The 12,503-nt window shown below is 52.1% G+C and overlaps 1 protein-coding gene across 5 annotated transcripts in view; it reads right to left on the reverse strand.

The window, feature by feature from the left end:
* ARHGAP26 (Rho GTPase activating protein 26) overlaps positions 1–12,503 on the reverse strand; it is a 120,603-nt gene that overhangs the window by 53,403 nt on the left and 54,697 nt on the right. For all 5 annotated transcript variants that reach the window (XR_011803358.1, XM_072023306.1, XM_027468470.3 and 2 more), the window contains exons 15-17: positions 5,226–5,313; positions 4,027–4,085; positions 2,934–3,039 (exon numbers count right to left, since the gene is read on the reverse strand). Coding sequence is in view for 4 of the 5 variants with exons in the window: in XM_072023306.1 (XP_071879407.1) it covers positions 2,934–3,039; positions 4,027–4,085; positions 5,226–5,313 (253 nt within the window). In the remaining variant the exon portion in view is untranslated. The remainder of the gene's footprint in view (positions 1–2,933; positions 3,040–4,026; positions 4,086–5,225; positions 5,314–12,503) is intronic.

Consider the following 12,503-nt stretch of genomic DNA (forward strand, 5'->3'; position numbering starts at 1 on the left):
GTTTGATTCTGGCCTGAGACAAGAGAAACCACACTATTTTTGAGGCCATCCAGAACTATATCAGGTTCATCAGATGCATCCTTAGAAATCCCCTGGAAAGGCTGAGTGGCTGCAGGTGCTCATTGGGACTGCTCCTACTGCACATGGACAGGCTTTTCGGCACAGATCCTTTTGAGAAAACATCAGAACAAGGAGGTCTCCTATCCTTCGGGAACACTAAATCACAGCTGGGTTTATCACAGAAATCCCGACAGGGTGAACGTGGCCCGGGAAGGAAAATTAAAGGTTTCACCTACTCCTGGGTCAAAGATTACCATAATAATAGCAAGTTTCCCTGGAACTGGTGGCTGGAGAGGAGAGGAGGAAATTCGCAGCATGAAGTTACTGGTGGAGGAGCACTGACAGATTGCTCACGCTCCGGTTTTACAGGAGATAACCGCCTGGACACCTCAAGAGGCAGTGCAAACAGGCTCAAAGCTGCAGCAAGAGGTCAGCCTCAATGCGACCAGCCTCATTTTCTCTTTGCACACCCTCCCATGCCTGTCCCCGGGACCTGTCCCCCACCTCCAGCTCTCCTCTCCCTGTGAACACCAGCACGGTGTCTCCCCGTCGGCACAGGGGGGGATGCGGGGGTGCTCGAGCACCTCTTGCCAGATTCCAGCACCCACTCGAGCACCCACTCGGTGAGGGCCCGGCCACCATGGGAAACCCGCGGCATTTCTGTCAGCACTGCTGCACAAGTGCTCTGCTGCAAGGGAAAAAGTGCACTACTCAGCCACCTCAAAGCGCTTATCCCGGCTGATATTTAATTTGTATTAATAATTGCCAATTTTGAATGTATCGGCTGTGCTAGCATGGTTTTATTACCATTACTCATGGCAGCCCCACGCCAAACAAGCGGCCTGGTTTCCCTTTTCACTCAGCAACAGCGAATGTACAAACCAAAAAAAAAGAGATGTAACACAACATAGGACAGATAGGCTCTCTTTCTTTCTCTGTTTGACCAATACAGATTGTGTTCTGTTTTTAGTGTCAGAGATCTCCACAGTAATACTGTGAGAAATACTTTTTTAGCTCATCAGATAAAAATGCAAATCTTGATTATTCATACACTGCTTAAAAAAAAAAAAAAAAAAAAAAAACAGAAACAGCTGAGGCAACCCCCTCTGAGAACTGCAGCCCGGCTCGGTGGGGGCAGGAAGGGGCCCTTTGGTTTCACCACGCCGGCTCTGGGCGCCCTGTGTGCAGGGACGGGGCAGCCCCCCGAAGCCTGTGCCCCCCTCCGGAGCACCCCTCCCCAGGCAGGTCGCCCACGCCAGGCCCCGTCCTGCTGCCACGCTCTCGCTCTCCAAACGGCTTCTGCAGATGTGAAGCTTTATCTCCGGTTAAGATCGAATGCAAGGTCATTAACCCGGCACCGCAGCCGGTACAACAGCAACGAGTCCCGAGCCACGCTGCTCCCACAGCCAGCAAGGTGCTTTGGGGTCGCAGCAGCCCCGGGGCATGCAGGCAGAAGCTGTGGGGTGCGGGAGCAGCGGGTGCAGGACCGATGCAGGAGAGCTGCGGGTGCTGGCCGTTTGTTCGACCTGTCCCTCCAGGAGCAGCACCAAGCTGCAGGGTCTGCCTGTAGGGACACCCCAGCTGAGACCCTACACAAAGCCCCCCCATCTCCACCGCAGACACGTCCAGGAGCACCCCAAGGAGCTCAGCAAGAGCTTTCAGCCCTCCAGCCCCACTGCGACAGAACAGGCTCTTGTTCCAGCGGCTTCCTGCCTTTCTCCGAGATAATTTTTTTCCCATTAAACAACCACTATGAGCTGTTTCTCTTCCCAATATGGCAAGCACCACTACGCTCATTGTTTGTTTGTGTTTTGTTTTAGTTCCTTCCCTACTAAAACAGCTTGAAACCCATTGTATTACCTGCCTCCCCCTCCACATCTCACACTTGAATACCACCAGGTTTTCCTTTAAATGAAAAGCACTTAAGCAGTTACGAGATTCCTTGCACATATTTGGCTGACGGGAGTACCTGGAACTCCCTATTCCTTGGCTTCAGCCTGTAAATGCAGAAGGTTTTGAAACTGAGATCTAAACCAGCTCTTTGGTTTTTAACAGCCTAGCCGGGGAGTCCATGGAACAGATACAAACACATGTCATAAGAAAGCATCTGGAGTCGTTTTTAAGCATATTTCAAGTATTGTTTATTATTTTTTTCTCTTCAACAGATAACTTCAGGTTCTCCCAGATTTATTCTAACTGGTTATGCCAATTAACTCATTCACCAAGGTTTCCAAGCCCTGCCTAATCCCTCCTGCTCACACTGCACCAGAGCGAGCGACGAGGGCAGGTGCGACCCCGCAGCCTTGAGGCTGGCACAAACACCTTATGATGCTTTCACTTTTTAAGCACTAATCAAAGGTTTCCATGGTGACCAGCAGGAGCAGGAAGAAGATGGGAAATTATAGGTCAGCTCTATCACTGAGAGCAAAAAATTTATTCAACTCCTTTGCCCTTGAAAAGTTTCAAGGTGACCTAGAAGTATTGATTAACTGAGCTGCACAAAGGCAGAAAACATGCCCCAGAGCAGTATCCTATCGCTGCCAAGAAATAACTTCCAGTCCTTTAACACCAGGCTTGATCCGAACCCCAGCGAGGAGCTTCACCCCGACAGCCGAGCCCACCAACACACCACCAGCGCCCGCACAGCCCCGCGGTGATGTAGGTCAGCGGGACAGCCCAGCGCCCCTGCCTCCCACGCTGCCCCGGGTACCGATCCCCATCTCACGCACACACAGGTTTCCATTTACTCGTAAACCAGATATGACTCAACACCAAACACACACACACACACACACAAGGAAACTTTTTTTACCACTATTAACTTTCAGAGGAAGTGGAAAATGGAGAGAAAAACATATCAGTCATATACATACTTTGCCAAGTGGTTCATGAGCAAGTGCAGCATCTGCCTGTTTTTCTCCGGGAGCCGATGAACAAGGCTGTGGATCTCTGACACCCTGGATTCCTGATTCTCCAGTTCTGCATTGGAAATAGAAGATGATTTATCCCTGCATCAGGGGGGTTATTACAGAAAAAGGCATGCGGGCACAGAGAGCAACACTGACAGACATCCCAGAGACCCGAGGCTCCCACTCCCTAACTCCAACCTACACCCAAGCACGCTGCGGGTATTCTCCACAGTGTTTTTTCTCTTTACCAACTCCAATCAGTTGTTTGAGAAAGGAAGAAACTAATGGGCTGAAACAATGAGCTGAGAGCAGATGCCAGCCATATGAAAAGCCAGTTGTGATCAGGAAATGGGCTGGCTGTAACCAGAGTGTTCCTCCAGTTTCCAACAATGGGAAGCATCAGCACATTCTCATCCAATGTGTTTCCAAGCACCGTAAGAATGTGCTCAGCACAACGCCCGGAAAGATTTTAGCATCTGGTCTCAGCAGGCTGGTTGGATCTGCAGGTGCTGGCAGACATGCCCCAATGGCCTAAAAAGAGGATCCACCGAGGAGTCCCCTGCCCTGACCCCTCTTCAGGAGGCCACCACCGATGTGACCACCATCCATGGGAGCCTCCTACCCCACCAGTCCTCACCTGTGTGCACCAGGCTGTACCAGCACAGAGCTGCTACCCAACAATTACCTGCTCCCATATTAAAGCATCCTCCTAGAGCAAAGGAAAGCAGCACAGACATCTGAACTGCAACTGATCTAACCACCGGAGGTGTTGTTTGAACAACGGCCTCGCTCATTTTGGCAGCTGATGGTCAGAGAAAGAAATAACTGCAGCAGTTAGTGCCATCAGCCAGCTCTCCCCTAGCCCCGCACCGTGCGTTCCCTTTGTACGCAGTAAGTCCCAAACAACACCCTGGCCCTTGCGTCTCCATCCTTAGTCTGCTCTCCAGGATTTAAGAACAAGGGTTCAGTGGGGGAGCAGCAGGGTAGAGGTTATGCTCAGCTGCTTGCAAATTTTGTTCCTCCTTCAGACTGATGCCATAAACATCAACAAACTCACTTGCTGCTTTGATGAAGCTTCTTTGAAACTGGTACATCATGAGTGGCCCCGGAAGCATTCTGGAAGATAAAAAGGTAACACAGACAAAACACAGCTGAGGAACACAATCCGCAAAAATGCAGAAATAAAGCTTTGCTGTTGCCATAAAGTCAGCTCTCTTTTTAAAGAGCAGAACTAAGCAATAGCAACTCCAATAAATTCCTCTCATCAGAAGGCGTAAGACCTGCTAAAGTACCCTCGGTTTATTCTTCCTCCCTTTTCAGTACCATACCAACTTCATTTTTAATTTTGGCTGTTCTTCGCTAACACTGTAACACAGAGTTTTAGTACAACAGCGAGCCCATGATTTCCAAGTAAGTTTAAAAATAAATTAAAAAGAGAAACAAGCCTAGTCATAAAACTTTAACAGTTGCTGTTCCCATTATATCTCCAATTCTCCCCTCCCACTTGTACATCCTTTCAATGGGACATCTTGGTGCTGGCGACGTTCTTCATTGCTTTGCAAACAGTTCAAACACTGGAACAAAGGTTGCCAATCAAGCAAAATTATGTAGTGTTTTGTGAATTTCTAGGCTGAGATCCACCAAGCTAATTATACTCATCACCCTAATTGGATTTAGCTTCTCTCTTGTTCTCTGCATCTCAAAAAAGAAAACCAAACCAACACAGAACAACAGAAAGCAAAAACCTGCAGTCGCGACAGGTAGAAGCATGTTGTGGATAATGAAACGCTGACTGCTGCCAACAACCTAACATTTTTGGAAGATAACCCACAGTGATAATGGCATCGGCTTTCATACAGAAATTATTACAGAAATGAAGCTAAGCACCCAGTTCTGTAACAACTGCTCCTTACAGGAGCACGGTGCTCACTTTCTGCCACACACTCATTAGGCAGAAGCCTACTGCGAAAAGCTTCGGCAGAAGCTGAAATCAAGGCAGGGCACGCAAGAATGAGCTTTTTTAATTACGTCTGAATGATATATGCATTTTCCAGAGAGCTCAACGTATTCCCCACATCCTACCCAAACATGCCAGAGGGTCACGGAAAAAGCCAGAATAAATTCTCTAGCAGCAGTTTCTCTTTCGTTTATATTAAGGTGTTTTTGTTGAGTATCAGCAATAGTAGGCAGTAACGTCCCAGATCATTGCTGCGTTTGTCCTGAAGCCTCACGACAGACGAGCCTTTTCTGCCTTACCTCAGGTAAGTTTTCAGTGCACTAGTAATGGTCTTTATCTCCCATTCTGCACAGATCTCGGTTTCTGTTTCAGTGGCTGTTTTTGGATCTAAGGAAAAAGAAAAAAAAGAAAAACAGTGAACCAAAGTGATGATAATACCAGCTCACACCACTCCAGCACCAGCAGAATACAGCCAGCTGTGTGGGAAGATCATCACGTCGCATTTTCTTAGCTATTCCAAACCCCAGTGACCACAAGCTGTTCCCCAGCAGACACTTCTGCAAGGAAGCAGAATTCGTCACCAGAGATGGGACACACTCACTTGCATGAGACACAACAAAAAAACAGGAAAAAAAAAGAGAAGAAAAACAAAACATTAACCATGAGCAACGAGCCTGGCAGTTGGACTGAAAGCGTGACACCAAACAGGGTGCAGGAGGGCTGGGGTGGTCAATGACAGCAGTGACAGCAGTGCACAAACACGACACGGACCAAGACAACCACAGATCACCCCAGGACTCAGCAGAAAAGTCACAGCCTCGAGTGGGCTGCGAGGCATCGCTACAGCCTGCACGGACACGGGCACACAGCAATGGTGGTGGCACGGCCTTTAGGGTGGCGGTGAGGCTCCTGGGCCCCGGTGGGACAGAGCAGATGGCAGGGGCAGGGACCGGTGGGCAGGGGCAGGGGGTAGGTTTGTTCTCCTGCCCGAGGAGAGCTCCTGGAGGTGGCAGGGAGGCTGTGGAAGGCTGAGCCACACGCCTGCAGTGTGGATTCACAGCTGCCTTTCATTTGGACGGGGAGGAGGCAGCGGGGCGGCCGCACGCAGCGCCTTGGCACGGCTGCTGCCCGGGTGCTCTGGGGCTTGGGATGCTCCCATCGCCTTGTCCGCAGCCCCTGGGGTGCTCTCATGCCACCCCCGAGGTACGTGGGGAGCAGCCAGGCCACATTGCTGCAGTGGTGTGAGCAGGGAGAGCACAGAGACACCCGGCCAGTCTGCGCGGGGCAGGGCGGCAGCAGCCGGGGCTGGGCGCGGCAGCGTTGTGCTGCGGTTTGTTTATTCACCTCTGGCCTCTTGATGTCATCCTATTCTGCTCCTGCATCCTCTCCGCAGCAGCAGGCTGTTTCTTGCCATCTTTGTTTTTTTCCAGCACCTGATTCACCCTCCTCCACCCCGCAGCTGCCCGCAGGCCCCGCGGCATCTCCCTGCTGCGAGGAGAGCCCGGCACCGACAGGGAGCGACCCTCGAGCCACCTCCACCAACATCACCAAGCACCACAGCACTGCAGAGACCCAGCCACAGGCTCAGCCTGCAAAAAGCCTCCTAGTGCTTGTGAGGAAGGACTCTGAGCTACAGGTGACGGGCACGCACCGCAGCATCGCCGCCCGCCAGGGACACTTCTCGGGTCCTTGTTTCCACCGCTGAGCCGAGGAGAGGGCTGAGCTGAGCTGCTGCCTCGCTCAGCCTGCCTCTGCAGTTTGAATTCCCAGCCCTCCACAGCTGCGTTAGATGAAAACATGAATGGATGACAAAATGTTTCCTGGCCATAACCAGTTCCGTGTGATAGCTTCGGCTTTGACAAGCAGCAGCAAAGGATACCCAAGAGAGGCAGGAGCTACGTTACGGGATGCTGATGTTGGCGATGCTCAGCTGGTCCCAGCAGCTCCCTGAGGCCACCCCCGGCCGAGGCCGAGCAGATGCTGCATCCCAGCCTGCCGAGCCCCCCAGCATCCACGAACCAGCACCTACTGCCCGACGGTGCTGCTGGGAGCACTGCACCCCCAGCCTCGGAGCTGGTGAACCACGCATCCCCACGAGCCAGGACCAGAAGTGGTCTCTTTTTATTCCTCCTTCTTTAAGGAGGACTGACTGGAAGCCAAGCTCCCTGCCCACAAAACCGGGTCAGTCAGGAGTTTTCACCTCCATCTCACCAGCCGTGCACACCCTCACACCTTTACCCAGCCCTGCAGGGCACAGTGGACCCATAACGCCACCGGTGCCCCAGTGGGGCTGGGAGCGGTGCCAGCAGCCCCCGGCAGGCTGCAGGATGGGCTGCCCCAGCCTCTGCAGAGGAGTGTGTCCGTGCTTCCAGAGTGACGGCTGCTCTTGGCAGCACGAGGCTGTTCTGGGCCTCCCTCTGCTCGGAGGGAGCCTCCGGAGCGTCTCTATTTTTATTGTCGAATACTGCAGCATTCTTTTCTCCATCTCCTCCGGGGCCTTTCCTTCCTTTCTGCATTTTTCCCCTCCTATCTCCCCTTTTTAAAATTCCTTTAAAGAAATCAAAAAAACGTGCAGCTGCTCCGCACGGTGTAAATACGAGGCTCTGGCCTAACAGCGTGTTCTTTCCAAACGCCGACCTGAACCAACCGCTGTGGAAAGTCTGCTCGCAGGAATCTGCGCTTTTCTGCTTCTCCCTGTTTTTTGCAAACCACCAAACCAGATCAGGAAGCCAGACTTGTTTGCACAAAGTTCCAGAGCGAGATCAATAAGGCACTATTTTTACTGATTTCTGAGAAAACACCGTAGTGCTCTGACAATGAGCGAGCCTGTAGGAGAGCAGCGACCGCTCCCTTCTCCGGCACCTCCACCCACGGCCGGGCCCAGGCTCCGCGGGCTGCGGGAGCCCCGGCGGCCACGCTCGGGTGGCTGCTCGGCGACCAGCGGGAAGCACCACAGCGAGGGGTGACACTGGTCTGGAGTCCTTGCTGATGACTAGACAGAATCAGCTCAGAAATCACCACGAGGTCTGCACCAACAGGCCCGGCCGTGGGGACCTCGCACACACACATGAAGGCTCAGGGTATGGAGACTGAAAACCTGAAGGAGGCAGGAGCAGGACACGAACACGTCACATCCATAGGCATAAACGCCTCGTTTCCGCCCTGCTTTGATGCTGCATGATGAATTCTCTTTGCTAACGCAGCCCTGCACCTCGCAGCCCTGGAGGTCTTGGCTGCAAGCACGCAGCTCCAGGCGAGCAGGACCCAGAAAGGCACACGGCAGGAGCCCACTCCCACCGAAAGTACTGGGAAACCTCTCCAGACCTCAGGAGAAACAAGAGCAGGCCCTTTCCGTGATATGAAACCACAAAACCAACCGTCAGAGACTGAGCAGGAGGCAGGGAGGCACTACAGATACAGCTACCGAGGCCAAGCGCTGATGCTGGATACAGCCGCCAGCACCATCTGGTCCCGTGGCTTCAGCTCAGTGGGTATTTTTCTCTTCACAGACACGTATAATGTGCTTTTGAATTTTAAAGCAATAGGTAAACATAGTGTAATTTTAAAACTAATTAAAAGAATGCACTGAATAAGAGTTAGGATTTCCCTCAGGGCAAAGGGTTTATTTTAATTAAAAAAAGCATCAAGAGGAGCACTTGAAAAGTAAACATTTAAGAAATGTATATTCACACTAAGGTCACGTGTCTCACATTAATCACGCAAATGAATACTATCCTTCCTCGTCAATGCCAAGGCAACTTCCCATTGCACTACCTTTTTAAGGAAGCAATTTTAACAGATTAAAGATAAGCCCGGTATCGGGAAACAAAATAAAAAATAGAACCAAAAAACCACAACTTTCTAATAGCAAGGTCTTCGCTGAAGTTGAGCAAACAACTCAACACAGGATGTCTTTTGAAGAACTCATCCAGGAGTTTCCAAACATGATTCACGAAACAGTAGGTGAAATTCTGTGGTTGGTCTCGTGCAAAGGCTGAGGGCTGATAATCAGCCCTCCCTGACCCTCAGGTTTATGAGTCGGCAACAGTCAGCTCCGTGGGTTACACATGCAGCATCTGTCTCCCAAGCTAGAGAGGGATGCGGCCAGCACCAGAAGCTAACTGCTGGCTCTACAAAAGAAGATTTCCACATGAGCTGGTATAAATGTGCAATAGTGCCCATAAAACAGCCGACAGGCCAAATTCAGTTTTAACCCTGGAGTTGCTTATTGCTGTAAATTACTAATCTGATGTCTCTGAGCAGATACAGAAAAGGATAAAGCAAAGAGAGTGAAAAATTAACTTCCCTAAGCCTTTATTCCAGCAGAGTCTGGCTGGAAGGGCCACCCGCCACCGCAGCCATCCCCAATGGCCCCAGCTCCATAAGCACCCCATTGAGCCCTGTCCCTGCCTGGAGCCCGTTTTTAAGGAATTTCTTCATCTATTTCCTGGGGATGGAGAAAGCTGCTGCCGTAGGACAGCTGGTTTCAATTCCTCACCAATTTCTCCATGGCAAGAGGAACTGCCTGGAGCACAACCTCATCACCCAGCCGTAATTCTCACCCACACTTGGGTGGCTGGAGAGGTTTCCAAAACAGCTGTAGGACCCCCTCGTTCCCAGCAGCTACGACCTGTCGGAAGCCTCACTCACCACCCCGTGCTGCTGCGCACTGGGAGCAGCGAGGAGACCAGGCCAGACGCCGTCACGCTCCGCTTATCCCAGCACCGAGCCACAGCAGCAGCTCTGCGTGCTGGGAGCTGCTGTCCTGTGCGCCCACACTTCAGCCATAAACCCGTCCACGGGAGCTCCAACTGACAAACTTTATTTATTTGCTGGGTTTTGTCCTCAGTTTGACAGCAGATGGTGACGGTGAAGGTTGGAGAAAGGCAGCTCACCCCGCCACAGCTGCCCTGCGTCTCGCAGCTCCCGGTGGGACGCACACCTCCCCAATTCCCCCAGGTCTCAGCGAGGACCAAGAGCTCTGCCCAAGCCCCCGAGCCGTGCTGCAGCTCACCCCGCAGCGCCTCCGCCCCACGGCTCAGCCCAGCGCCGTGCTGACCTCCTGCAAAGCGCCTCGTGCCAAGGGCAGTGTCGCTTACATCAGCCGCTGCTCGCTGAAACCTGATCCTTTTGCCATTTAAACTGTATGTGAATCGCTAACGCTGCCCACATTCATTTCTAAATATAAGGGAAACCTGAAGTTGCAAGCAAAATTTGGCTTCGCAGTTCACATGGGCTTGAGGCAAACACGAGCGTTTACGCAGAGCGGTGCCGCTGCCTTCAGCTCCTTGAGGGACAGCAGAGAACAAAAGGGGGGTGACAGCCGATGCGCCTCAGTGTGACACTTGCTTTACAGACCACCTGAGGGCTGCCACTGTGTGAAGGTGATTTAATTGCCGGTGATTCGGAGAAAGACAGGGAGACCTGGGTTTGCAGAGTCCCAGCGACCGATAGCAGGGGACATCCCCAAAAGGGGTCGCTCTTCGGACACCCACCAGGCACGCACCCGCCTCTCGTCAGCCCTCCAGCACCGCCAGCTAACGAAGACACGCCGGGACAAAGAGAAACCGCTGCCTATATATCACTGCCTTATGAGACACGAGGTCGACAGCTGAGTGGCTTCAGTCGCTGAGCAGATAATGGATGCTGGACGGGGTCCAAAATTCTGAATCCCTCCCAGCTCCGGAGAGCTCTTCAACCAAGCAAGTTTTGCCATCTGTCACAGCCCACAGCCTCCAAGCAGAACCCACACAGCCGCCAGGCTGTGACCCATGGGGTGAATTATGCCCGTGTAAGAAGAAAACAGGTCGAGGTGCTCTGCTGGCCCTGAAGCTGTTACACACTGGCGTGAGAGCCACGAGCAGAGGGCCTGGCAGGTCAGACCTGCCCACATCACGGGCACCCGGCCCCCAGCCTATTTTTATCAGTGGGCAGCAATGCTCTTTAAGTGATGCTCTAACGCAATAGTGCCAAATGTGTTTGCCATGGCTTATCTGCTGTACTGGCGTGGCTAGCAGGACATATTCACATGCTCCAGAGCCTATGCCAAACTTCTACTAATAGAAGAAAAAGAGGCAGTCGCTAGCTCTTGTGACTGCAGCTAACTTTCCAAATGCCAGAGCGTAACTGATGCAGACATGTCCCCTTGCGTCAGGCAGGAGCCAGGGACTGTGATTTAGAGCCTTACCCTTCTGTTTCCTAATGGTCTCGCTGGATTATCAATTTTGGATAGGTTAGTGCTGACAACTGCTACAGCCACCAGGGGCTTTGCTCAGCGAACACTTTAATGATGGGAAAAGAAACAGGAGTTGGAAGACGAGAAGGAAAGATACTGAAAGTGAAACACAACGGATTAAAACTTTTTGCGAGGGGAAAAACACAGAGAGAGGAGCACTGGCATTTTGTGAAAGCGAGGAAACAGAAGTTACTTTGCAAAGGAACGACACTAAGCAAACGAAAAGAGGAAGAAGACCACAAATGTCACTCATTTGTCCCAGCAAGCAACAAATGCATTCCTAAGGCTGTTAACAAATTATCAGGCGTTTATTTCCTTGTTTCTGCACCTATTTCATACACGGTTCTGCCAAGCCTATGAAGCAGGAGGCAGGACTGGAGAAGCGCAGCTGCTGCTGCTCCAGCTCGAGTGTGTGTTTGCTCAGATGTGCCTCATCCGTGCCTAAATGCACAAATTCCCCCAGGGCTGCAGCTGGGGGATGCAAATGCCCCCTGCTAGTGCTGAGGACGAAACCACTTGCTCGGTCACACAGAGCCATAACTTCAGCACCAGCACGGGTCACAGACAAGGGCCTAAGGAGCAGGGGCAAGGCCTGGAAAGGTGGCGAAAAAACAGAGCCAGGAGAGGGAACAACTCGCATTTCTTTTGAAGTGTACCCAGTAGGCTACAGTTAACGCAGACGCTGGGCTGGGAGTCAGGCTACAAATTCTGCACTGCAGACCCACAAGCACAACCCAACGAAGAGCTCTGCAGGGTCCCGGGGTGATGGAAACCAGGCACCACGACAAGGACACGCCAGGAGCCGTCAGCCAAAGCAGCCCCAGACCTACCCTGCACCAGGGATGACCGACAGCTTGCTGACAGCCACAAGACCTGTTTGCTCCTACACATTTTGTGCTCAGCAGAGGCCTGGGGGTATGCTGGGTCAGAGCTCAAAGGCACTGCGGCCTCTCTTGTGCCATCGGAGCAGCTCAGGGGCAGGGAGAGGTTTCTGAGAACGGCTGCACGCCGGGGCCATGCCAACACGAAGCTCTAGCACGGTGTGACCTGACACCTTCCTCCTCCCCAGCACCCAGACCCGCAGGACCCAATGCCTCAGGCACGAGGGGATCGCATGCTTGAAATGCCTGTGCAAGACCGTGTTAGAACAGGCACGGGAAGGTCCAAGGGGAAAGTCAGAAGAGCCACAGGCAGCATGCAAAACAGAAGAGAAAACAATTTTAAAATATTCTGGGAACAATGTGGCAGGTATGAGATTAAAAACCAAAGCTTTCAGTTATTTCTTTGAAGATTTTAGTTGCATTAGGGAAGGCTGCCAAAATTTGTAGTGCATGTGAGCGGG

This window comes from Anas platyrhynchos, chromosome 14, assembly GCF_047663525.1.
Source record: "Anas platyrhynchos isolate ZD024472 breed Pekin duck chromosome 14, IASCAAS_PekinDuck_T2T, whole genome shotgun sequence".
Lineage (NCBI taxonomy): Eukaryota > Metazoa > Chordata > Aves > Anseriformes > Anatidae > Anas > Anas platyrhynchos.